This window comes from Leptodactylus fuscus, chromosome 1 (genome assembly GCF_031893055.1).
Source record: "Leptodactylus fuscus isolate aLepFus1 chromosome 1, aLepFus1.hap2, whole genome shotgun sequence".
In the NCBI taxonomy this organism is placed as follows: Eukaryota; Metazoa; Chordata; class Amphibia; order Anura; family Leptodactylidae; genus Leptodactylus; species Leptodactylus fuscus.
In genome coordinates, this window is record NC_134265.1 from 298,287,056 (window position 1) to 298,314,354 (window position 27,299).

General features: G+C 46.0%; 1 protein-coding gene across 2 annotated transcripts in view; it reads right to left on the reverse strand.

Moving 5' to 3' along the window:
• GLRA3 (glycine receptor alpha 3) overlaps positions 1-27,299 on the reverse strand; it is a 169,678-nt gene that overhangs the window by 93,849 nt on the left and 48,530 nt on the right. For both annotated transcript variants that reach the window (XM_075258387.1, XM_075258378.1), the window contains exon 2: positions 19,655-19,782. In XM_075258387.1, coding sequence (XP_075114488.1) covers positions 19,655-19,782 — 128 coding nt within the window. The remainder of the gene's footprint in view (positions 1-19,654; positions 19,783-27,299) is intronic.

Genomic DNA, 27,299 nt, shown 5'->3' on the forward strand with positions numbered 1-27,299 from the left:
GGGGAATCATCTCACCTCTCCTCTTCTTCTCCAAAACATGTTAGAATAATAAATGGTACGATGATGCAACAGTAAACAATTAAAGTGACTGTACCATAATACAAGTTTACAGTATTACAGTGCAACCATATCAGTATTAGTGAACCATACAATATGTACAGAAAATGGACAGATAATACATGCAAATAATGGTAAGATCTGTCTTGAGTTGGGACTTGGGACTCTTGCAAACTAGACTTATGATACAACTGTGGTGGGTGGCAGCTTCCACCATCTTACAATATCATTTCAACAAAACACTGGATAATAATAATGACAAACACTGTTGTGATCATATTCACAATGGTATTTTTCTTAATTTTTTGTTTCTTTATTCTATTATGAAGATAAAACAGTAATGTTTTCTACATTGCCAGGGAATATTCCATATAGTATCCCAATAATAATAACCCTCATAATAAAGAAACACACAGTGGCGTCATCATAATAGAACTTAGTATAAATATAAAGACACAGACATTTGTGACATTATCGACATGGAACACAACATAGAGATAAACTCAAGTACTTTGTGACATTATCAGCCAGAAACAAACAGTACGATGACATTACTATAATAGATTACAAAATATTAAAGAAATATGGGGTTTTATTGACCAAGAAAATACCAACCTTATGTCTCAGGCCTGGTTCACATCTGCGCTCGGTATTCCTTTCGGGGAGTCCGCCTGGGGACCCCCAAACAGAATACTGAACATATTGGCAAGAGGTGAACTTATGAAAGCACACAGATCCCACAGTCTATAATGGGGTCTGTGTGTTTTCCACAGTGTCCGCACGAGTCATGCGGAGAGGAAAGTAATTCATGAACTACTTTTCTATCCGCATGTTCCGTGTGGACCCCGTGCGGAAAACACACAGACCCCATTATAGTCTATGGGGTCTGTGTGCTTTCATAAGCTTACTGCTTGTCAATGCATTTGGTATTCTGTGCCCAATTGGACTCCCCGAATGGAATACCAAATGCAGGGCCTCATAGTAACAAATCATAGTGTATCTATCATTGTCCTTTACAGTTAAAGAAATGAAAGTTGAATCCTCCTAGATACTCTTAATAAACCAGGTTCATGGTCTATTGTGCTATCTTTAATTTAGAATATAAAATATAAATGATAAACAAATCTGTGACATCATCAATATAAAACGTAGCCTAAGAGTAAAAAAAAAAAAAAATATATAGTGAGGCGATTGTGTCATCATTACACTAAAGTACAGTCTAGGAATAAATACTGTGACATAATTGTAATACCGTAGACCAAAGACACAGTGGTGTGTAGGTATATGGTGCAGGTTCTAGGTGAGTTGACCAATTCCCATCCAATAGGCCAATGAATAATGATGAATTGGAACAACACTCCAGTAGGAATACAATAAATTGCATTGAAAATTAATACTAAACACAGAAAAATAATTTGAAAAAAACAATTCCAACACTTCCTTTCTTAATTTTCTCCTTTCCTTTGTGCTGTCTGGCTTCATATCCCAAGTAAGGTTAGAGCCAAATGATCGAGCCAAAACATCTTGGCCGCGAGCTTGTAGTATCAATGCATCACCTGTTTTTTTTTTATAACTAACCAATTCACCTCAATGTGTAAATCAGGTCTATGAAAAGAGTTCAGATCTTTGTAAACATAGTAAATTTTCTATTTTTATCACAGATCAATGGTACCACACTACTGATGAACGAAATAAGACTCAAGACTGGGATTTACATTTCAGCTCCTGGAAGAGGAGACGTTGCCACATGCTGAGCTATTCCTTTAATTGAAATGATAAATGATGGGAATTAATCCCTATGTTTTCTGTATGATTTATAAAAGATTCTTTGTTATGGGGTCATGCAGAAAATCCTGCAGACTGAGAGACGGTGGGTGCAGATATACAGTGATGTAAAAAAGTATTTTCCCCTTACAGATTACTTTTTTTTAACTTTTTTTTTTTTTTTTTTGCCATACTTACATACTTTACAACACTTTCAGATTATCAAACAAATTTCAATACCTATAATAACCTGAATGAATACAAAATGCAGCTTTTCAATTATGATTGAATTTATTATTTAAGGGAAAAAACTATCCAAACCAATCTAGCCCTATATATAAAAGTAATTTCCCCCTAAACCTAATAATCACAATCAAGCATTTGCCATAAATGTCTACAAGTCTTTAACATCAACCATAGAGGAATTTTGTCTCACTCTTTGCAGAATTGTATTAATTCAGCCACAATGGAGGGTTTTCTAGTTGAATGGCTTGTTCCTGAACAATCAATGCTTTTGAAGCTTCACATGCTATTTAGGCTCTTTACTGTCAGGGGGGCAGTGTCAGGCAGGAGCAGACAAGGAGTGTGATTCTGAGTTCTGACATTGGCTGCCTCTGATTGGAGCTCTGACTCACACTCCCTGCCTGACACCGCTCCTTCTGTCATTACAGAGCTTAAATGGCACCAAAACTAACCGTGCTTGTTGCTCAGGAATGGTGGAGTGCTAGAGAGAAAATTCCAACTGTGCTGCAATCAGTGGAAAGGAGCCTATTAACAGATGCTAAGAACTTGAATTGGTTGAAGTCTGGAAAGTTCCTATTTATTATTATTATTATTATTATTATTATTATTATTATTTATTTATATAGCACCATTAATTCCATGGTGCTTTATATTTGGGGGTTACATACAATACACAAAATATACAGGTAGATATAATACTAACAATGACTGACTGGCACAGTGGGGTAGAGGGCCCTGCCCGTGAGGGCTTACAATCTACGATTTAAGGTTATGCCATTGCATCTCAAATGGATTTTTTCCAAAAAATTTCACTTTCCACTCCTCAGTCCACAGAATATTTTCCAAAAAGTCAAAATGTCTTTTGGCAAATATGAGATGGGCCTTTGTGTTCTTTATAGTCAGCAATGGTTTCCACTTGGAAATCTCTTGTGGAGATCATTTTTGCCCAGTCTCTTTATGATTGTTGAATCATGAACACTAACCTTAGCTAAGGCATCTTTTAGCATACTTCTATTCCACTCCTATTTAGGTGATGTCCTTATTCTACAGGTCTGGCAGTATTCAGGCCTGGTTGTGGCTAGTGAAATTGAACTCAACCTTCCCAAATTTTAGGTTGATCACAGTTAATTCCTTTAATAAAACAAATCATCATTTAAAAACTACTTTTTGTATCTTCTCTAGATTACCTTTGTCTGATATGAAAATTACTTTGAGAATCTGAAACATTTAAAGAGGACCTTTCATGTCCTTGGGCACATGCAGTTTTATATACTGCTAGAAAGCCGACAATGCGCTTTCCTGTTATATGTCCTGGGGCTGAAGATATCAGTGATATTATAATGGCACCAATCTTTGCTCACTGTCAGAAGTGCGTTCTTGACGGACTGTGAGGAACATTCCTCCTGAAGAACCAGCGTTGATTGGCAATGTATAGCATTCTGCCAATCAGCTGGTTCTGCATTGAATCTTAACTTCGAACAACGAGTAGTACTCGATCGAGTAGGTGTTCGAACGAATACTGCGGTATTTGAAATACTCGTACTCGATTGAGTACTACTAGCTGTTCGAATTTAAGATTCAATGCAGAACCAGCGTTGATTGGCAGAATGCTATACATTCTGCCAATCAACGCTGGTTCTTATCTTACCTTTAGAAGTCTTCTCCCTGCGCAGCGTCCCTGCGGCGTCTTCCGGCTCTGAATTCACTCTGCCAGGCATTGGGCCTGGGCAGAGCTGACTGAGCATGTCCGCTTGTAGTGTGGGCATGTGCAGTCGGCTCTGCCCAGGCCCGATGCCTAGCAGAGTGAATTCAAGGCCGGAAGAGGACGCGGGGACGCTGCGCAGGGAGAAGAATCCAGCCCGACCCTCACTCATGGACTTGGTAAGTAGAATTTGATCGAATTTTACGTACCCCTGAAACGAGCATTTCCCCCCATAGAATTGTAAAAGATAGAAAAACACCGAGCACACTTTATAGTATAGATAATTGTAATGAATGTATCAGACCTGGTGGCCTCTCACCTGGTTTGGATGTGACAGCAATTCTTCTTATTAATAAAATCTATTGGACCTGTGAGCGCTGTCCTGCCCTATTCCTCTGCCATTTCCCCCCATAGACTATAATGGGGTTCAAAACCAGTTCGAACAGTCGAACAGTGTGCGGCTGTTCGAATCAGATTTTGAACCCCAAACATTTTAGTGTTCGCTCATCTCTACTCCTGACAGTACTCATCCATAGCTTTGTACTGTTGGGGAGGGTGTTCCTTACTGCCCAGCCATGACGCTAAGCTGTGAACAACTCCCCCCAGTACTAGTCTATGGGTAAGTACAGTCAGGGGGCCAGCTAGACTGCCAGGAATGCCCTTCTGAGAGTGGGCAGAGATTGGTGCCATTATAATGGCACTGACACCTCCAACCTTGGTGTACATAACGGGAAAGCCGATAGTGTGGTAGATAGAGATGAGCGAACACTAAAATGTTCGAGGTTCGAAATTCGATTCGAACAGCCGCTCAATGTTCGTGTGTTCGAACGGGTTTCGAACCCCATTATAGTCTATGGGGAACAGATACTCGTTAAGGGGGAAACCCAAATCCGTGTCTGGAGGGTCACCAAGTCCACTATGACACCCCAGGAAATGATGCCAACACCTCTGGAATGACACTGGGACAGCAGGGGAAGCATGTCTGGGGGCATCTAACACACCAAAGACCCTCTATTACCCCAACATCACAGCCTAACAACTACACACTTTACACACTCAATACCACCTCTCTGACAGTAGGAAAACACCTTGAAACATGTGTATTTGGCACTTGCAGTGAGGAGAGCTTGTCACCAGCAGTGAATTTGGCCCTTGTAGTAAGTTGAGGTTGGCACCAACATTTGTTTTGAAAATCAGGGTGGATTGAGCCTCTAACCAGCAGAGTTTGGGCAAATTCATGGTGGAGGGAGCCTCTAAAAACCCCAGTTTGGACCAATTCATGGTGGAGGGAGACTCTAAAAACCCCAGTTTGGACCAATTCATGGTGGAGGGAGACTCTAAAAACCCCAGTTTGGACCAATTCATGGTGGAGGGAGCCTCTAAAAACCCCAGTTTGGACCAATTCATGGTGGAGGGAGCCTCTAACCAGCCCAGTTTGGACCAATTAATGGTGGAGGGAGCCTCTAAACAGCCAAGTTTTGGGAAATTCATGGTGGAGGGAGCCTCTAACCAGCCCAGTTTGGACCAATTCATGGTGGAGGGAGCCTCTAAACAGCCCAGTTTGGGCAAATTCATGGTGGAGGGAGCCTCTAACCAGCCCAGTTTGGACCAATTAATGGTGGAGGGAGCCTCTAAACAGCCCAGTTTGGACCAATTAATGGTGGAGGGAGCCTCTAACCAGCCCAGTTTGGACCAATTAATGGTGGAGGGAGCCTCTAACCAGCCCAGTTTGGACCAATTAATGGTGGAGGGAGCCTCTAACCAGCCCAGTTTGGACCAATTAATGGTGGAGGGAGCCTCTAAACAGCCAAGTTTTGGGAAATTCATGGTGGAGGGAGCCTCTAACCAGCCCAGTTTGGACCAATTCATGGTGGAGGGAGCCTCTAAACAGCCCAGTTTGGGCAAATTCATGGTGGAGGGAGCCTCTAAAAAACCCAGTTTGGACCAATTCATGGTGGAGGGAGCCTCTAATTAGCCCAGTTTGGACCAATTAATTGTGGAGGGAGCCTCTAACCAGCCCAGTTTGGACCAATTAATGGTGGAGGGAGCCTCTAACCACCCCAGTTTGGGCAAATTCATGGTGGAGGGAGCCTCTAACCAGCCCAGTTTGGACCAATTAATGGTGGAGGGAGCCTCTAACCAGCCCAGTTTGGACCAATTAATGGTGGAGGGAGCCTCTAACCACCCCAGTTTGGACCAATTCATGGTGGAGGGAGCCTCTAACCAGCCCAGTTTGGACCAATTCATGGTGGAGGGAGCCTCTAAACAGCCAAGTTTTGGGAAATTCATGGTGGAGGGAGCCTCTAACCAGCCCAGTTTGGACCAATTCATGGTGGAGGGAGCCTCTAAACAGCCCAGTTTGGGCAAATTCATGGTGGAGGGAGCCTCTAACCAGCCCAGTTTGGACCAATTAATGGTGGAGGGAGCCTCTAAACAGCCAAGTTTTGGGAAATTCATGGTGGAGGGAGCCTCTAACCAGCCCAGTTTGGACCAATTCATGGTGGAGGGAGCCTCTAAACAGCCAAGTTTTGGGAAATTCATGGTGGAGGGAGCCTCTAAAAAACCCAGTTTGGACCAATTCATGGTGGAGGGAGCCTCTAATTAGCCCAGTTTGGACCAATTAATTGTGGAGGGAGCCTCTAACCAGCCCAGTTTGGACCAATTAATGGTGGAGGGAGCCTCTAACCACCCCAGTTTGGGCAAATTCATGGTGGAGGGAGCCTCTAACCAGCCCAGTTTGGACCAATTAATGGTGGAGGGAGCCTCTAAACAGCCAAGTTTTGGGAAATTCATGGTGGAGGGAGCCTCTAACCAGCCCAGTTTGGACCAATTCATGGTGGAGGGAGCCTCTAAACAGCCCAGTTTGGGCAAATTCATGGTGGAGGGAGCCTCTAAACAGCCCAGTTTGGGCAAATTCATGGTGGAGGGAGCCTCTAACCAGCCCAGTTTGGACCAATTAATGGTGGAGGGAGCCTCTAAACAGCCAAGTTTTGGGAAATTCATGGTGGAGGGAGCCTCTAACCAGCCCAGTTTGGACCAATTAATGGTGGAGGGAGCCTCTAACCAGCCCAGTTTGGACCAATTAATGGTGGAGGGAGCCTCTAACCAGCCCAGTTTGGACCAATTAATGGTGGAGGGAGCCTCTAACCACCCCAGTTTGGACCAATTCATGGTGGAGGGAGCCTCTAACCAGCCCAGTTTGGACCAATTAATGGTGGAGGGAGCCTCTAAACAGCCAAGTTTTGGGAAATTCATGGTGGAGGGAGCCTCTAACCAGCCCAGTTTGGACCAATTCATGGTGGAGGGAGCCTCTAAACAGCCCAGTTTGGGCAAATTCATGGTGGAGGGAGCCTCTAACCAGCCCAGTTTGGACCAATTAATGGTGGAGGGAGCCTCTAAACAGCCAAGTTTTGGGAAATTCATGGTGGAGGGAGCCTCTAACCAGCCCAGTTTGGACCAATTCATGGTGGAGGGAGCCTCTAAACAGCCCAGTTTGGGCAAATTCATGGTGGAGGGAGCCTCTAAAAAACCCAGTTTGGACCAATTCATGGTGGAGGGAGCCTCTAATTAGCCCAGTTTGGACCAATTAATTGTGGAGGGAGCCTCTAACCAGCCCAGTTTGGACCAATTAATGGTGGAGGGAGCCTCTAAAAAACCCAGTTTGGACCAATTCATGGTGGAGGGAGCCTCTAATTAGCCCAGTTTGGACCAATTAATTGTGGAGGGAGCCTCTAACCAGCCCAGTTTGGACCAATTAATGGTGGAGGGAGCCTCTAACCACCCCAGTTTGGACCAATTCATGGTGGAGGGAGCCTCTAACCACCCCAGTTTGGACCAATTCATGGTGGAGGGAGCCTCTAAACAGCCCAGTTTGGGCAAATTCATGGTGGAGGGAGCCTCTAACCAGCCCAGTTTGGACCAATTAATGGTGGAGGGAGCCTCTAAACAGCCCAGTTTGGGCAAATTCATGGTGGAGGGAGCCTCTAACCAGCCCAGTTTGGACCAATTAATGGTGGAGGGAGCCTCTAAACAGCCAAGTTTTGGGAAATTCATGGTGGAGGGAGCCTCTAACCAGCCCAGTTTGGACCAATTAATGGTGGAGGGAGCCTCTAACCACCCCAGTTTGGGCAAATTCATGGTGGAGGGAGCCTCTAACCAGCCCAGTTTGGACCAATTAATGGTGGAGGGAGCCTCTAAACAGCCCAGTTTGGGCAAATTCATGGTGGAGGGAGCCTCTAAACAGCCAAGTTTTGGGAAATTCATGGTGGAGGGAGCCTCTAACCAGCCCAGTTTGGACCAATTCATGGTGGAGGGAGCCTCTAAACAGCCCAGTTTGGGCAAATTCATGGTGGAGGGAGCCTCTAAAAAACCCAGTTTGGACCAATTCATGGTGGAGGGAGCCTCTAATTAGCCCAGTTTGGACCAATTAATTGTGGAGGGAGCCTCTAACCAGCCCAGTTTGGACCAATTAATGGTGGAGGGAGCCTCTAAAAAACCCAGTTTGGACCAATTCATGGTGGAGGGAGCCTCTAATTAGCCCAGTTTGGACCAATTAATTGTGGAGGGAGCCTCTAACCAGCCCAGTTTGGACCAATTAATGGTGGAGGGAGCCTCTAAAAAACCCAGTTTGGACCAATTCATGGTGGAGGGAGCCTCTAATTAGCCCAGTTTGGACCAATTAATTGTGGAGGGAGCCTCTAACCAGCCCAGTTTGGACCAATTAATGGTGGAGGGAGCCTCTAACCACCCCAGTTTGGACCAATTCATGGTGGAGGGAGCCTCTAACCACCCCAGTTTGGACCAATTCATGGTGGAGGGAGCCTCTAAACAGCCCAGTTTGGGCAAATTCATGGTGGAGGGAGCCTCTAACCAGCAGAGTTGGGGGAAATCAGGGTGGAGGGAGCCTAGTATTAGCAGAATTGTGCAACGCTTATGGTGGATGAGTATGAGGATGCGGAGGAATTGGAGAGGTTGAGTACAGACATGGAGTTTCATGTTGGGGTGCTTTACACAGGTGGGCACAAAAATGACGGCTCTACCCAGTGGTGGTTCATTTTTATCAAAGTGAGCCGGTCGGCACTCTCAGCTGACAGACGGGTGCGCTTGTCAGTGATGATGCCACCGGCTGCACTGAACACCCTCTCAGATAGGACGCTGGCGGCAGGACAGGACAGCACCTCCAAGGCATATAGGGCAAGTTCAAGCCACAGGTCCAACTTCGACACCCAATACGTGTAGGGCGCAGAGGGGTCGGAGAGGACAGGGCTGTGGTCGGAAAGGTATTCCCGCAACATGCGCCTATACTTCTCACGCCTGGTGACACTAGGACCCTCCGTGGCGGCACTTTGGCGAGGGGGTGCCATCAAGGTGTCCCAGACCTTAGACAGTGTGCCCCTCGTTTGTGTGGACCGGTGAGAACTTGGTTGCCTACTGGAGGAACTGCCCTCCCTGCCGCCAACGTCACATGCTGGAAACATCTCCATCATATTCTGCACCAATTGCCTGTGGCAAGCATTGATGCGATTGGCCCTCCCCTCTACCGGAATAAAAGACGAGATGTTGTTTTTATACCGGGGGTCAAGGATAGCAAAGATCCAGTACTGGTTGTCCTCCATGATTTTGACAATACGCTTGTCGGTTGTAAAGCACCCCAACATGAACTCAGCCATGTCTGCCACAGTGTTAGTTGGCATGACTCCTCTGGCCCCACCGGAAAGTTCAATCTCCATTTCCTCCTCATCCTCCATGTCTACCCATCCGCGCTGCAACAATGGGACGATTCGAAGTTGCCCGGAAGCCTCCTGTATCACCATCACATCATCGGACAACTCTTCTTCCTCCTCCTCCTCCTCCTCCTCCTCCATTAAACGCAGTGAAGCGGACAGATGTGTGGACCTACTCTCCAGCTGTGACGGATCGGATGCTATCCCTAACTCCTCTGTGTGATCTGAGTTATCCCTGATGTCAATCAGGGATTCTCTCAGAACACACAAGAGCGGGATTGTAAGGCTCACCATCGCATCCTCAGAGCTCACCCTCCTTGTGGACTCCTCAAAGACCCGTAGGATGTCACAAAGGTCTCTCATCCATGGCCACTCATGGATGTGAAACTGAGGCAGCTGACTTTGTGGCACCCTAGGGTTTTGTAGCTGGTATTCCATCAAAGGTCTCTGCTGCTCAACCACTCTATTCAACATCTGAAACGTTGAGTTCCAGCGTGTGGGGACGTCGCACAAAAGCCGGTGTTGTGGCACATGCAGGCGTTGCTGGAGAGATTTTAAGCTAGCAGCGGCTACTGTCGACTTGCGAAAGTGGGCGCACATGCGCCGCACTTTCACCAGTAGCTCTGGAACATTGGGGTAGCTCTTTAGGAAACGTTGCACCACTAGGTTGAAGACGTGGGCCAGGCATGGAACATGTTGGAGTCCGGCAAGCTCCAGAGCTGCTACCAGGTTCCGGCCGTTATCACAAACGACCATGCCTGGGCCCAGGTGCAGCGGCTCAAACCATATTGCCGTCTCATCGAGGAGGGCATCCCTCACCTCGGAGGCAGTGTGCTGTCTGTCCCCCAAGCTGATCAGCTTCAGCACAGCCTGCTGACGTCTACCAACGCCAGTGCTGCAACGTTTCCAACTCGTAGCTGGGGTCAATCTAACAGCGGAGGAGGAGGCGGTGGCGGAGGAGGAGGCGGTGGCGGAGGAGGAGGCGGTAGAAGAGGAGGAGGAGGGGGGTGTTCTTCTCGTGTCCCTGCCAGGAATGTTAGGCGGGGAGACGAGGTACACCGGGCCAGTTTGGGAAGCAGTCCCAGCCTCAACTACATTCACCCAGTGTGCCGTCAGTGAAATGTAGCGTCCCTGTCCGCATGCACTTGTCCACGCGTCGGTGGTCAAGTGGACCTTTGTGCAAAGCGCGGAACTAAGGGCCCGCCTGATGTTGAGTGACACGTGCTGGTGCAAGGCGGGGACGGCACACCGGGAGAAGTAGTGACGGCTAGGGACGGCATAGCGAGGTGCCGCAGTTGCCATCAGGTCCAGGAAGGCGGGAGTTTCAACAAGCCGGAACGCCAACATCTCCTGGGCCAGCAGTTTAGCGATGTTGGCGTTCAAGGCTTGCGCGTGTGGGTGGTTAGCAGTGTATTTCTGCCGCCGCTCCAATGTCTGAGAGATGGTGGGTTGTTGTAAAGAAACGCCTGATGGTGCCTTTGATGGTGCAGGAGAAGGAGATAAGACAGGACCAGGGGAGGATGAGGTAGAAGTCAACAAAGTGGCGGAGGCAGATGAAGTGGTGTCCTGGCTCGTCCTCTGGAGTGCATCGCCAGCACAGTCAGCAGTGGCAGTGGCAGAGGCAGAGGCAGAGGCAGTGGCAGTGGCGTGAACGGCAGTCGGCCTTTGTCCTGCCGTTGCTGCCTGCCACTGATTCCAGTGCTTGGATTCCAAATGACGGCGCATTGAAGTGGTGGACAGGTTGCTCTTCTCAGAGCCCCTAATCAATTTCGAGAGGCAAATTGTGCAGACAACACTATATCTGTCCTCGGCGCATTCCTTGAAAAAACTCCACACCTTCGAGAAACGTGCCCTCGAGGTGGGAGTTTTTCGGGGCTGGGTACGAACTGGAACATCTTGGGAGATTCCGGGTGTGGCCTGGCTTCGCCTAAGCTGCTGACCTCTGCCTCTGCCTCTAGCTACCCTTTTTGGTGCTGCACCTGCCTCAACATCCACACTACTTTCCCCGCTTGACATCCCCCCTGTCCAGGTCGGGTCAGTGTCCTCATCATCCACCACTTCCTCTTCCAACTCCTGTCTCATCTCCTCCTCCCGCACAATGCGCCGGTCAACTGGATGCCCTGACGGCAACTGCGTCACATCATCGTCGATGAGGGTGGGTTGCTGGTCATCCACCACCAAATCGAACGGAGATGGAGGAGACTCTAGTGTTTGAGCATCTGGATACAGATGCTCCTCTGTTAGGTTCGTGGAATCGTGACGTGGAGAGGCAGGTTGAGGGACAATGAAAGGAGCGGAGAACAGCTCTGGGGAGCAGGGACAGTTTGGGTTATTGTTCTGTAAAGCTTCGGAATTTTGGGAGGAAGGAAGACAAGACTGTTGGGTAATAGGAGGAGAGGAGGCAGAGTCTGACTGGCTGCTGGACAATGTGCTGTAAGCGTTCTCTGACAGCCATTGCAAGACCTGTTCCTGGTTCTCGGGCCTACTAAGGTTTGTACCCTGCAGTTTAGTTAATGTGGCAAGCAACCCTGGCACTGTGGAGTGGCGCAATGCTTGCTGCCCCACAGGAGTAGGCACGGGACGCCCTGTGGCTTCACTGCTACCTTGCTCCCCAGAACCATTCCCCCGACCTCGCCCACGGCCTCGTCCACGTCCCTTTCCGGGAGCCTTGCGCATTTTGAATTCCTAGTTAGAAATTGGCACTGTATACCAGTAGTAAAAATTGTGGGTGCACGTAACCCCAATATATTCTTTGAATTCCCAGTCAGACACTGGCACTATATGGCAGTAGCAAGAAATGAGGGTATTTGTATTCCCAATATACTCTTTGAATTCCCAGTCAGACAATGGCACTGTATACCAGTAGTAAAAATTGTGGGTGCACGTAACCCCAATATATTCTTTGAATTACCAGTCAGAAACTGGCACTATATGGCAGTAGCAAGAAATGAGGGTATTTGTATTCCCAATATATTCTTTGAATTCCCAGTCAGACAATGGCACTGTATACCAGTAGTAAAAATTGTGGGTGCACGTAACCCCAATATATTCTTTGAATTACCAGTCAGAAACTGGCACTATATGGCAGTAGCAAGAAATGAGGGTATTTATAACCCCAATATATTCTTTGAATTCCCAGTCAGACAATGGCACTGTATACCAGTAGTAAAAATTGTGGGTGCACGTAACCCCAATATATTCTTTGAATTCCCAGTCAGAAACTGGCACTATATGGCAGTAGCAAGAAATGAGGGTATTTATAACCCCAATATATTCTTTGAATTCCCAGTCAGACAATGGCACTGTATACCAGTAGTAAAAATTGTGGGTGCACGTAACCCCAATATATTCTTTGAATTCCCAGTCAGAAACTGGCACTATATGGCAGTAGCAAGAAATGAGGGTATTTGTATTCCCAATATACTCTTTGAATTCCCAGTCAGACAATGGCACTGTATACCAGTAGTAAAAATTGTGGGTGCACGTAACCCCAATATATTCTTTGAATTCCCAGTCAGAAACTGGCACTATATGGCAGTAGCAAGAAATGAGGGTATTTGTATTCCCAATATACTCTTTGAATTCCCAGTCAGACAATGGCACTGTATACCAGTAGTAAAAATTGTGGGTGCACGCAACCCCAATATATTCTTTGAATTCCCAGTCAGACACTGGCACTATATGGCAGTAGCAAGAAATGAGGGTATTTGTATTCCCAATATACTCTTTGAATTCCCAGTCAGACAATGGCACTGTATACCAGTAGTAAAAATTGTGGGTGCACGTAACCCCAATATATTCTTTGAATTACCAGTCAGAAACTGGCACTATATGGCAGTAGCAAGAAATGAGGGTATTTATAACCCCAATATATTCTTTGAATTCCCAGTCAGACAATGGCACTGTATACCAGTAGTAAAAATTGTGGGTGCACGTAACCCCAATATATTCTTTGAATTCCCAGTCAGAAACTGGCACTATATGGCAGTAGCAAGAAATGAGGGTATTTGTATTCCCAATATACTCTTTGAATTCCCAGTCAGACAATGGCACTGTATACCAGTAGTAAAAATTGTGGGTGCACGTAACCCCAATATATTCTTTGAATTCCCAGTCAGACACTGGCACTATATGGCAGTAGCAAGAAATGAGGGTATTTGTATTCCCAATATATTCTTTGAATTCCCAGTCAGACAATGGCACTGTATACCAGTAGTAAAAATTGTGGGTGCACGTAACCCCAATATATTCTTTGAATTACCAGTCAGAAACTGGCACTATATGGCAGTAGCAAGAAATGAGGGTATTTGTATTCCCAATATATTCTTTGAATTCCCAGTCAGACAATGGCACTGTATACCAGTAGTAAAAATTGTGGGTGTATATAGCCCCAATTCTATTGCTAGGGGACTTGCAGGGTATTTCTGGGGTGAAGGTGGGGGGGCACACCGTTGGAACGGGTATCGGGGTATATATCGGGTATACGGGAATACACTGACAGTGTATTCCATTCAGGATCCTGGGAAAGCTGGGTTGCGGCGATTGAGCCCGTCAGTGCCACGTTACACTGACAAGCTTCTCCCTGGAATTTAGCTCTTACAAGAGCTGTTGGTTGTCTTCTCCTTCCTATCCTAGCCTGTCCCTGCCTACCCAGAATCTAAGCCCTAGCTAGCTGGACGGAAACCTCCGTCCTCGGTGAATTGCAAGCTCAGAATGACGCGAAGCTGGGCGTCGCTGTTCTTTTAAATTAGAGGTCACATGTTTTCGGCAGCCAATGGGTTTTGCCTACTTTTTTCAACGTCACCGGTGTCGTAGTTCCTGTCCCACCTACCCAGCGCTGTTATTGGAGCAAAAAAGGCGCCAGGGAAGGTGGGAGGGGAATCGAGTAATGGCGCACTTTACCACGCGGTGTTCGATTCGATTCGAACATGCCGAACAGCCTAATATCCGATCGAACATGAGTTCGATAGAACACTGTTCGCTCATCTCTAGTGGTAGATAAAACCACATGTGCCTTTAACTGAAAAATGTGCAAAAACAAAAGAAAGGGGACAAATACCTTTTCACAACACTGTATGTGCGTTTGTGTTGCCTAATTGTAGCCTTAATTTCTAGGCTTATGGTTCTTTTAACACTTCACATTCACAGTCAATAAAATCTGCCATGTACCTTTTACATTGCAGGTTATGCAGAACCATATATTGTGGGTTACAATGAACCATACATCAGGCTGCTAGAAATGGAGCAATATAGTAAAAAATGAGCAAATCATTGTTTTTAATAGCCAAATAAAACTGGTTCAATTACTATTGCACAAATTGTCACTATTTAGAACTTAAGAAGTAGTACTATAATAAATGCCATATATTCTAGTCCTCCAGTCTTCCACAGTTTCAAGCAATCGAGGAAAATGAATTCCATCGCGGTGCTATTTAATATGCATGAGGGGAAGGCAATAAAAGAAGTGACTGCTGTAATAATGTGATGCTCAGAGATTATAGAAGTTATTAGCGATGGTGACGATGGCAACATTATTTGCAAAGCTTCATTATAAAAACTCAAAGTCAATTGACTTTCATCCTGTGGTCATTTGTGCAGGTACATAATATTCCTCTGTGGTTGAAGATTGGATAGCTTACTTAACTGACCTCATAAAAGGTTATACAATGGAAATAGCGCTGCTTTATGTCATTAAGAAACTCATAGAAGCCATCTAGAACCTTCCGGGCTAGACAAGTAATTAAAAGAAAAAGCTAGCATCTCAAAGAAAGCAGATCCTTCCTTTGTATGCTAGAAGTGTTTACTAACAAACATTCAATGGAATTAACAACCTATGAAATGTACGGCCAATATTAATATTGATACTTGTATTTTAGACTGACATTACATAGGAGTAATATAATATTTTAGGTTAATACAAAGCCGTTTTGTTCCATCTCTTTTAGCCCAGTGGAGATTACTGTCAGGAGTTTTTCTAGTACAGAAGTACAAACAGACACCATATTAGTGAAACACCGCAGTAAAAAATACATGATGACTATGGATAATTGAAGGAGGTGTGGAAAACTGAATGTGGCCTCAATCTATGGTGTAATATGGTGAAACAAAAACTATGCTTGTACTGTGAAATCACTGTGTGCATTGTCCCAATAATGTGGCATAACTATGTTTATGATATCTGTATTGCGACATCCCTGTGTACATTATCTATATACTGTAACATTAGCCCCACATAGAGCTCACAATGTACATTTTTCCCTATCAGTATGTCTTTTGGAATAAAGGATGGAAATCCATGCAAACACGGGGAGAACATACAAACTCCTTGCAGATGGTTTTATGCCCTTGGCAGGATTTGAACACCAGGACTCTAGTGCTGCAAGGCTAACCACTGAGTGTTAGGGAATAGCAGACGATAATTCCCCAGTAGCTGCTGGTGAACCCTGGAGGGAGGGGCACAAGGGACAGTGAGCCCTAAGCTGAAGCCCCCCGCTTTCCCTTCCTATTGCCAGACCCTATCCTAGGTAATAGGCGACAACCACGAGGACAGTCCCTCCCTGAATACGTGAAACACAAAACGCAGACAAGACGAACAACAACAAAGGGAGGTCAGCTAGCCAGGGTTCGGTAACAGGAGAGCGATGCAGTGCCAAATCGGAGTCCAAAAGAATTGTCAGTAGGGAAGCAGAGGTCAAGGATTAGAATACAAGTAATATAACAGCAAGCAAAACCAGAAAGCTAGAGGCAATAACCGGCACCAGTGTGACTGTGAGCCAAGACTAAATAGGGGAGAAAGAACCCGCCCTGAACCTGATAGGAAGAAAAGCTGTCAATCACAGGCAAGACAAAATGAAACACTTAATGAACAGAGGCAACCTTGGCAGAAGACGGGTGTGGTGCAAATCCAATTAAGGACTAGAGCCGTGTTCACACAGTGCAACTAAAAACTTTAAGCAGATTATCAAACTGCACACGCCTCCTGCGCCGCAGCATGTGAGCAGAGGGTGGCGCAGAGGCCCGAACAGGCAGAGATATTACAGTGAGCCACTGTGTGGCCCCTTGTAATATTGGTATCTTCATTATGCCTGTACTGTGACATCACTGTGTTTATTATCCCTGTACAGAGACATTCCTATGCTATTATCACTATGTAGCTCTGCAGTGATTTTTCTGCATACCTTATCACTGTAATGTGACATCACTAGCTTTATTATACCTGTACTGTGACATCACTGTGTGCACCGTCCATGTACTGTGACATCAATGTGTTTGTTGTACTATACTGTGACATCATTGTGTATATTATCCCTGTACTGTGACATCACTGTGTACATTATGACAGTACTGTGACATCACTAGCTTTATTATACCTGTATTGTGACATCACTGTGTACACCATCCATGTACTGTGACATCATTGTGTCTATTGCTCCTGTACTGAAACATCAATATGTTCATTGTACCTGTACTGTGACAATTGTGTGTTTATTGTACTATACTGTGACACCATTGTGTACATTATCCCTGTACTGTGACACCATTGTGTACATTATCCTTGTACTGTGACATCACTGTGTACATTATCCCTGTACTGTGACATCACCGTGTACATTATCACAGTACTGTGACATCACTATTAGAGATGAGCGAGTAGTATTCGATCAAATAGGTATTCGATCGAATACTATGGTATTCGAAATACTCGTACTCGATCGAGTACCACTCGCTATTCGAATGGAAAAGTTTGATGCAGAACCAGCATTGATTGGCCGAATGCTATACAGTCGACCAATCAACGCTGGTTCTTCTCCTACCTTTAGAAGTCTTCTCCGTGCAGCTTCCCCGTGGCGTCTTCCGGCTCTGAATTCACTCTGCCAGGCATCAGGCCTGGGCAGAGCTGACTGCGCATGCCCGCTTGTAGTGCGGGTATGCACAGTCAGCTCTGCCCAGGCCGATGCCTGGCAGAGTGAAGTCAGAGCTGAAAGATGCCGCCGGGACGCTGCAAGGAGAAGACTTCTCGGAGGATCCAGCCCGACCCTCACTCGTGGACTTGGTAAGTATAATTTGATCGAACGTTGCCTACCCCTGAAACGAGCATTTCCCCCCATAGACTATAATAGGGTTCGATATTCGATTCGAGTAGTCGAATATTGAGGGGCTACTCGAAACGAATATCGAACTTCGAACATTTTACTGTTCGCTCATCTCTAATCACTATGGTTATTGTACCTGCACTGTGATATTATTGTGCTTATTACATTGTGCCTGCATTGTGAGATTATTGTGCTGTTCTGTTACATTTCCCCATTTATTATGCCTGTTCTGTGAGATTGCAATGTTTTTCATTCCTGTACTATGATATCACTATTTTTATTATATTTTTATTATAGCTGCAAAGTGACATTACTCTGTGTATTACCTTTCTATTGCTATATCACTTTATGCATTACCCTATGAACATGCTGATACAGGAGGAGTAGATCGCTTATTCCATGTTTTCCTATGGGGCCCTATAGTTACATATTAGGTCCCTTTGCAAATTCTTGGTACTAAAGCAAGGAAATCATATTATACATTTTATCAACAATTATTCTAACTGTAATAAAAAAAATAGACCAATATAAAAATGCTGTTACTGAAAATTATTAGGATAGATATAAAGGTAGACCACGAAACAAAATTTAGCATGAACTGGGAGAAATGTGTAGATATTACAGCCTAGAGTGACAAAAGGGGATAAGAAGAGGGTCCCTCAGTGTAGGAGAGAGCAACGTCACACAGGTTAGAGGATGAAGTGTCTTGGTTTACTTTGATTAGAGATGAGCGAACAGTGAAATATTTGAGATTCGATATTCGTTTTGAGAACAGCCTCAATATTCGACTACTCGATCGAATATCGAATCCCATTATTGTCTATGGGAAAAAATGCTCGTTTCAGGGGAAACCACTATTCGAATAAAGGAGAGTCACCAAGTCCACGAGTAGCAGGAGGAGAGTGTTTAGGAGGAGCGCTGTGCAGTTAAACTGCATGGACCCCATTATAGTCTATGGGGACCATGCGCTTTAACTGCACAGTGCTTGCAGTTGCGCTGATAAAAAGCTCGCTCGTAACAGCAAACTGCCAGCTCTCCTAACTAGTAAGGACGAGCCTGCTGCAGAACCAGCATTGATTTGCCGCAGGCTTGTCCTTGCTAGTCAAGAGATCTGGCAGCTTGCTGTTACGAGCGAGCTTACTTTTTCTCATAGGAATGAATAGACCAGCGTTGATTGGCCAGTGTACAGCATTCGGCCAACCAACGATGGTTCTGCCAGAGGCTCGTCTGTGAGGAGGCGGAGTCTAAGATCGGACCACAGCAGTCTCCATTGTGGTCCGATTTTAGACTCCTCCTCACAGACGAGCCACCGGCAGGACTAGCATTGATTGGCTGAATGCTGTACACTGGCCAATCAATGCTGGTCTATTCAATCCTATGAGAAATAATAAGATCGCTCATAACAGCAAGCTGCCAGCTCTCCTGACTAGCAAGGACGAGCCTGCTGCAGAACCAGCATTGATTTGCTGAATGGTATACACTGTATAGCATTCGGCCAATCAACGCTGGCTCTGAATTGAATATTTACTGCGAATAGCTAGTAGTATTCGATCGAGTACGAATATTTCGAATACCCTAGTATTCGATCGAATACCTACTCAATCGAATACTACTCACTCATCTCTAACTTTGATACATCAGTAAGGGCCCATTCACACAGAGTAAATGTGCATGTATTTTGGCAAAAAACACGTGTAAAAATAAGACTCCTATTGACTTCAATTACATTTTTTTACATGTGTAAAAAAACATGTCAAAATACACGTCAAAATACACATGTAAAATGTCATTGAAGTCAGTGGGAGTCTTATTTTCACACGTGTATTTTTTACACGTGTATTTTGCCAAAATACACACACATTTACTCCGTGTGAATGGGCCCTTACACACAACAGATAGGAAAAGCCATACTGAAAAGGTCAAAGTCAGAGTGACATGAAAGCATAAGAATATCTTCTACAGCTCTTGGCACCCTATGAACAATAATTCTGTAAGTATTGAGAAGTAGTCGTTCATTATTTGGTATGACTGTCATTAAATCTTCTATAAAATGGAAATGAATACACATGTACCTTTGAAGTTAGGTCTTATTCTTGCATCATAACCAGAAGTCCTCCCCATAAGCTTGTCCAAAAAGTCAGATGGTGACATCGGTGAACTACGGGACCGGGCACTGTCTGTTTCTTTGGTGGCAACCAAACTAAAATATAAAATCGGAAGTTCAATAAATATTTGTAAACTCATTTAAAAATATATAATTACAAAATGTTTATGAAAGAACATTATTTATTTCCCATTATTTATATGGCACTGCCATGGAATGCAGTAAGACCGCATGAGGTTTCGCAATCTAATGCTAGAAACGCAGATAAAATAGGTTCAATATCAAAACATTATTAAAGATTGGGTGAAAACATAAAAGAAACTTATGAAAACACTTGAGGAACTTAGAAGGTTTCTACAGGGGAGATTTCAGTGCTAGGACTGAGTATAACATTTCCATCATATAACTCACGTTCAGGTATTTTTACACCAATTTTTGAGCCAAAACAGGTGAATTATAGAGTGTAAGTATATGTTAAAAATCACTCAATACTGAGGGGCTGGATAAAGTCACGTGATCACTTGTGTTATAGACGTACCTTCCAACCTCTAAAGATTTCCATGTATGTGCACAGCAGCCCACGCAGTTTCAGCCCAATACAGTCACAAACTAGCCTTAGCGTCCCTAAGTGATTTGTCCAAAGTTTCAGTACAGAAAATAGAGAAAGAGGGTGGTCTACCGAAACGTTGCTAGTTGCCTGTAGCTACATTCATTTTCGCTCCATGAGTGTTCCAATGTAGATTATCATTTACCATTGATTAAATGGAATAAAAGGACATTTGGTGGCCACAGAGGACATTGCTGTATTTCATTTTGGATGATTATTACTATCTAACGCTTTTGTGACAGTCTCATTTTTGATAAAAAGAAGCATTGAGAACTTACTCATTGTGCCGCTGTGCTTATTTGCATCATAAAGGGTGAGAACATATCAAGGACAGATGGTACTTTTCCACTTTTTCTTCCAATTTACTCCTAGTTTTGGCTTAAAAGAGTGCATAAAAAACCTAAATCTGTGTCCTTACTTTTACAGGGAAAATACGTCCTAAATTCAACAGCCTACAAAAGTACAACTCAGGCCGGTTTCAGACGAGATTCTTCTAGTCATAAAAAAATGACCCTATGTCCGCTATATTTCTTGGACTGAGCACTTTTTGGAAACCTGATCTCTTATTATCTTATTCATCATTGATGCCCTGACTCACTGTCTTACCATATAACTACTATCCTATGATTACAGAAATGGACAATAATCCACTGGTAATGAATATGGATATGACCATTGTCCTGAGTAGGAAATTCAGCCAACACACAGCCCATATTGTATTGACTGAATAAACCAGTGTGAGGGCCCCTTCACACGGAGGATACTCTGGCTGATTCAGAACGTGTAAATGTTCTGAATCAGCAGCGTTTAAAGCAGGTCCCATTGCTTTCTATGGGAGCCGGCATACGCGCGCTCCCCATAGAAATGAATGGGAAAAAGCAGCCCATTCATTTCTATGGGGAGCGCACGTATGCCGGCTCCCATAGAAATCAATGGGACCTGATTAAAACGCTGCTGATTCGGAACATTTGCACATTCCGAATCAGCCAGAGTATCCTCCGTGTGAAGGGGCCCAACTGACCTTATGAAAGAAGTGACTTATATAATTCACATTCATATTTGCAAAGTTAAAGTGATTACAAAGACAGATTTTTTTTCTAGAATTCATGTAAATGTAGCGGGGCCCATTGTAACATTGTCAGTGGTATGGATCGGGGCAGCCCTATTCACATAAAGTGCTTCCTAGTGAGAAGTGGCTGAAACTTTTAGGAGTTACTAATGTCTTAACAATTTCAATTGACAGCCATTAATGACAGCGTCAGAATCACAAAGCCATCAGAGACATCAACCACATTCTTGGTCACTTCAAGTTCACATGGACTCATGTTCACATGGTACTTAGAGCTATTGTCACTTGTTGCGCCACCAGATTTTGAGATGAGGCTCTGAAGCCCTGAAACTGGCTCTGGACCCAACTCAAAGACTCCATCCAATGGTGTGGGAACACTCCTATACAGTGAGAATTCCCACCCCAGCATGCAGCTGTATCACAACCTATAGGCACAACAACATCAGCAATATGGGGGAATCACCACAGCGCATTCCTTCCAGAATATACTAGAATAGGAAGTGATGTGATGACTTGGTAGTGGCAATTAAAGTGACAGTAGCACAATCCAGGAATACAGTACAAATACATGAACTATCCACTATAGTGATCCAATAATATACACAACAAAGCGCTTTATTATTACAATGCTGAGAAAAAAACACATGCCGTAAATGGTATATGCCTGTTCAGATTCCTACTTTTGAACTATAAGTCTTCCACTAAAGGCACAATTGTGGAATGGGGTGCCTTCCACTACCTTACATCAGGAAGCACTTTGAAGAACAGTACATTCAGTCTCTCCTCAGCCCAATAAGAAATCCAAAAAAAGGTGGTGACCCAGCACCCATGATAGTGGAATGCAAGGCTCAATGGGGAGCCCACTAGGTCAGCTGCAGCTCTTACCCGGATACCAACATACTGTATAGGTAGTGGAATACAAAGAATAAAGGTAAAGAAAAAACAGGAAATTTTAGAACGTTACTAATTAGAGATGAGCGAACACTAAAATGTTCGAGGTTCGAAATTCGATTCGAACAGCCGCTCAATGTTCGTGTGTTCGAACGGGTTTCGAACCCCATTATAGTCTATGGGGAACAGATACTCGTTAAGGGGGAAACCCAAATCCGTGTCTGGAGGGTCACCAAGTCCACTATGACACCCCAGGAAATGATGCCAACACCTCTGGAATGACACTGGGACAGCAGGGGAAGCATGTCTGGGGGCATCTAACACACCAAAGACCCTCTATTACCCCAACATCACAGCCTAACAACTACACACTTTACACACTCAATACCACCTCTCTGACAGTAGGAAAACACCTTGAAACATGTGTATTTGGCACTTGCAGTGAGGAGAGCTTGTCACCAGCAGTGAATTTGGCCCTTGTAGTAAGTTGAGGTTGGCACCAACATTTGTTTTGAAAATCAGGGTGGATTGAGCCTCTAACCAGCAGAGTTTGGGCAAATTCATGGTGGAGGGAGCCTCTAAAAACCCCAGTTTGGACCAATTCATGGTGGAGGGAGCCTCTAACCAGCCCAGTTTGGGCAAATTCATGGTGGAGGGAGCCTCTAAAAAACCCAGTTTGGACCAATTCATGGTGGAGGGAGCCTCTAACCAGCCCAGTTTGGGCAAATTCATGGTGGAGGGAGCCTCTAACCAGCCCAGTTTGGACCAATTAATGGTGGAGGGAGCCTCTAACCAGCCCAGTTTGGACCAATTAATGGTGGAGGGAGCCTCTAACCACCCCAGTTTGGACCAATTCATGGTGGAGGGAGCCTCTAACCAGCCCAGTTTGGGCAAATTCATGGTGGAGGGAGCCTCTAACCAGCCCAGTTTGGACCAATTAATGGTGGAGGGAGCCTCTAACCACCCCAGTTTGGACCAATTCATGGTGGAGGGAGCCTCTAAACAGCCAAGTTTGGACCAATTCATGGTGAAGGGAGCCTCTAAAAACCCGTTTGGACCAATTCATGGTGGAGGGAGCCTCTAACCAGCCCAGTTTGGGCAAATTCATGGTGGAGGGAGCCTCTAAACAGCCCAGTTTGGGCAAATTCATGGTGGAGGGAGCCTCTAACCAGCCCAGTTTGGACCAATTAATGGTGGAGGGAGCCTCTAACCACCCCAGTTTGGACCAATTCATGGTGGAGGGAGCCTCTAAACAGCCAAGTTTGGACCAATTCATGGTGAAGGGAGCCTCTAAAAACCCGTTTGGACCAATTCATGGTGGAGGGAGCCTCTAACCAGCCCAGTTTGGGCAAATTCATGGTGGAGGGAGCCTCTAAACAGCCCAGTTTGGGCAAATTCATGGTGGAGGGAGCCTCTAACCAGCCCAGTTTGGACCAATTAATGGTGGAGGGAACCTCTAACCAGCCCAGTTTGGACCAATTCATGGTGGAGGGAGCCTCTAAACAGCCAAGTTTTGGGAAATTCATGGTGGAGGGAGCCTCTAACCAGCCCAGTTTGGACCAATTCATGGTGGAGGGAGCCTCTAAAAAACCCAGTTTGGACCAATTCATGGTGGAGGGAGCCTCTAAACAGCCCAGTTTGGGCAAATTCATGGTGGAGGGAGCCTCTAACCAGCCCAGTTTGGACCAATTAATGGTGGAGGGAGCCTCTAAACAGCCCAGTTTGGGCAAATTCATGGTGGAGGGAGCCTCTAAACAGCCCAGTTTGGGCAAATTCATGGTGGAGGGAGCCTCTAACCAGCCCAGTTTGGACCAATTAATGGTGGAGGGAGCCTCTAAACAGCCCAGTTTGGGCAAATTCATGGTGGAGGGAGCCTCTAACCAGCCCAGTTTGGGCAAATTCATGGTGGAGGGAGCCTCTAACCAGCCCAGTTTGGACCAATTAATGGTGGAGGGAGCCTCTAACCAGCCCAGTTTGGACCAATTCATGGTGGAGGGAGCCTCTAAACAGCCAAGTTTTGGGAAATTCATGGTGGAGGGAGCCTCTAACCAGCCCAGTTTGGACCAATTCATGGTGGAGGGAGCCTCTAAAAAACCCAGTTTGGACCAATTCATGGTGGAGGGAGCCTCTAAACAGCCCAGTTTGGGCAAATTCATGGTGGAGGGAGCCTCTAAACAGCCCAGTTTGGGCAAATTCATGGTGGAGGGAGCCTCTAACCAGCCCAGTTTGGACCAATTAATGGTGGAGGGAGCCTCTAACCAGCCCAGTTTGGACCAATTCATGGTGGAGGGAGCCTCTAAACAGCCAAGTTTTGGGAAATTCATGGTGGAGGGAGCCTCTAACCAGCCCAGTTTGGACCAATTCATGGTGGAGGGAGCCTCTAAAAAACCCAGTTTGGACCAATTCATGGTGGAGGGAGCCTCTAAACAGCCCAGTTTGGGCAAATTCATGGTGGAGGGAGCCTCTAACCAGCCCAGTTTGGACCAATTAATGGTGGAGGGAGCCTCTAAACAGCCCAGTTTGGGCAAATTCATGGTGGAGGGAGCCTCTAAACAGCCCAGTTTGGGCAAATTCATGGTGGAGGGAGCCTCTAACCAGCCCAGTTTGGACCAATTAATGGTGGAGGGAGCCTCTAAACAGCCCAGTTTGGGCAAATTCATGGTGGAGGGAGCCTCTAACCAGCCCAGTTTGGGCAAATTCATGGTGGAGGGAGCCTCTAACCAGCCCAGTTTGGACCAATTAATGGTGGAGGGAGCCTCTAACCAGCCCAGTTTGGACCAATTCATGGTGGAGGGAGCCTCTAAACAGCCAAGTTTTGAGAAATTCATGGTGGAGGGAGCCTCTAACCAGCCCAGTTTGGACCAATTCATGGTGGAGGGAGCCTCTAAAAAACCCAGTTTGGACCAATTCATGGTGGAGGGAGCCTCTAAACAGCCCAGTTTGGGCAAATTCATGGTGGAGGGAGCCTCTAACCAGCCCAGTTTGGACCAATTAATGGTGGAGGGAGCCTCTAAACAGCCCAGTTTGGGCAAATTCATGGTGGAGGGAGCCTCTAACCAGCCCAGTTTGGACCAATTCATGGTGGAGGGAGCCTCTAACCAGCCCAGTTTGGGCAAATTCATGGTGGAGGGAGCCTCTAACCAGCCCAGTTTGGACCAATTAATGGTGGAGGGAGCCTCTAACCAGCCCAGTTTGGACCAATTCATGGTGGAGGGAGCCTCTAACCAGCCCAGTTTGGACCAATTAATGGTGGAGGGAGCCTCTAAACAGCCAAGTTTTGGGAAATTCATGGTGGAGGGAGCCTCTAACCAGCCCAGTTTGGACCAATTCATGGTGGAGGGAGCCTCTAAAAAACCCAGTTTGGACCAATTCATGGTGGAGGGAGCCTCTAATTAGCCCAGTTTGGACCAATTAATTGTGGAGGGAGCCTCTAACCAGCCCAGTTTGGACCAATTAATGGTGGAGGGAGCCTCTAACCAGCCCAGTTTGGACCAATTCATGGTGGAGGGAGCCTCTAAACAGCCCAGTTTGGGCAAATTCATGGTGGAAGGAGCCTCTAACCAGCAGAGTTGTGGGAAAGCAGGGTGGAGGGAGCCTCTAACCAGCAGAGTTGGTGGAAATCAGGGTGGAGGGAGCCTCTAACCAGCAGAGTTGGGGGAAATCATGTTGGAGGGAGCCTAGTATTAGCAGAATTGTGCAACGCTTATGGTGGATGAGTATGAGGATGCGGAGGAATTGGAGAGGTTGAGTACAGACATGGAGTTTCATGTTGGGGTGCTTTACACAGGTGGGCACAAAAATGACGGCTCTACCCAGTGGTGGTTCATTTTTATCAAAGTGAGCCGGTCGGCACTCTCAGCTGACAGACGGGTGCGCTTGTCAGTGATGATGCCACCGGCTGCACTGAACACCCTCTCAGATAGGACGCTGGCGGCAGGACAGGACAGCACCTCCAAGGCATATAGGGCAAGTTCAAGCCACAGGTCCAACTTCGACACCCAATACGTGTAGGGCGCAGAGGGGTCGGAGAGGACAGGGCTGTGGTCGGAAAGGTATTCCCGCAACATGCGCCTATACTTCTCACGCCTGGTGACACTAGGACCCTCCGTGGCGGCACTTTGGCGAGGGGGTGCCATCAAGGTGTCCCAGACCTTAGACAGTGTGCCCCTCGTTTGTGTGGACCGGTGAGAACTTGGTTGCCTACTGGAGGAACTGCCCTCCCTGCCGCCACTGTCACATGCTGGAAACATCTCCATCATATTCTGCACCAATTGCCTGTGGCAAGCATTGATGCGATTGGCCCTCCCCTCTACCGGAATAAAAGACGAGATGTTGTTTTTATACCGGGGGTCAAGGATAGCAAAGATCCAGTACTGGTTGTCCTCCATGATTTTGACAATACGCTTGTCGGTTGTAAAGCACCCCAACATGAACTCAGCCATGTCTGCCACAGTGTTAGTTGGCATGACTCCTCTGGCCCCACCGGAAAGTTCAATCTCCATTTCCTCCTCATCCTCCATGTCTACCCATCCGCGCTGCAACAATGGGACGATTCGAAGTTGCCCGGAAGCCTCCTGTATCACCATCACATCATCGGACAACTCTTCTTCCTCCTCCTCCTCCTCCTCCTCCTCCTCCATTAAACGCAGTGAAGCGGACAGATGTGTGGACCTACTCTCCAGCTGTGACGGATCGGATGCTATCCCTAACTCCTCTGTGTGATCTGAGTTATCCCTGATGTCAATCAGGGATTCTCTCAGAACACACAAGAGCGGGATTGTAAGGCTCACCATCGCATCCTCAGAGCTCACCCTCCTTGTGGACTCCTCAAAGACCCGTAGGATGTCACAAAGGTCTCTCATCCATGGCCACTCATGGATGTGAAACTGAGGCAGCTGACTTTGTGGCACCCTAGGGTTTTGTAGCTGGTATTCCATCAAAGGTCTCTGCTGCTCAACCACTCTATTCAACATCTGAAACGTTGAGTTCCAGCGTGTGGGGACGTCGCACAAAAGCCGGTGTTGTGGCACATGCAGGCGTTGCTGG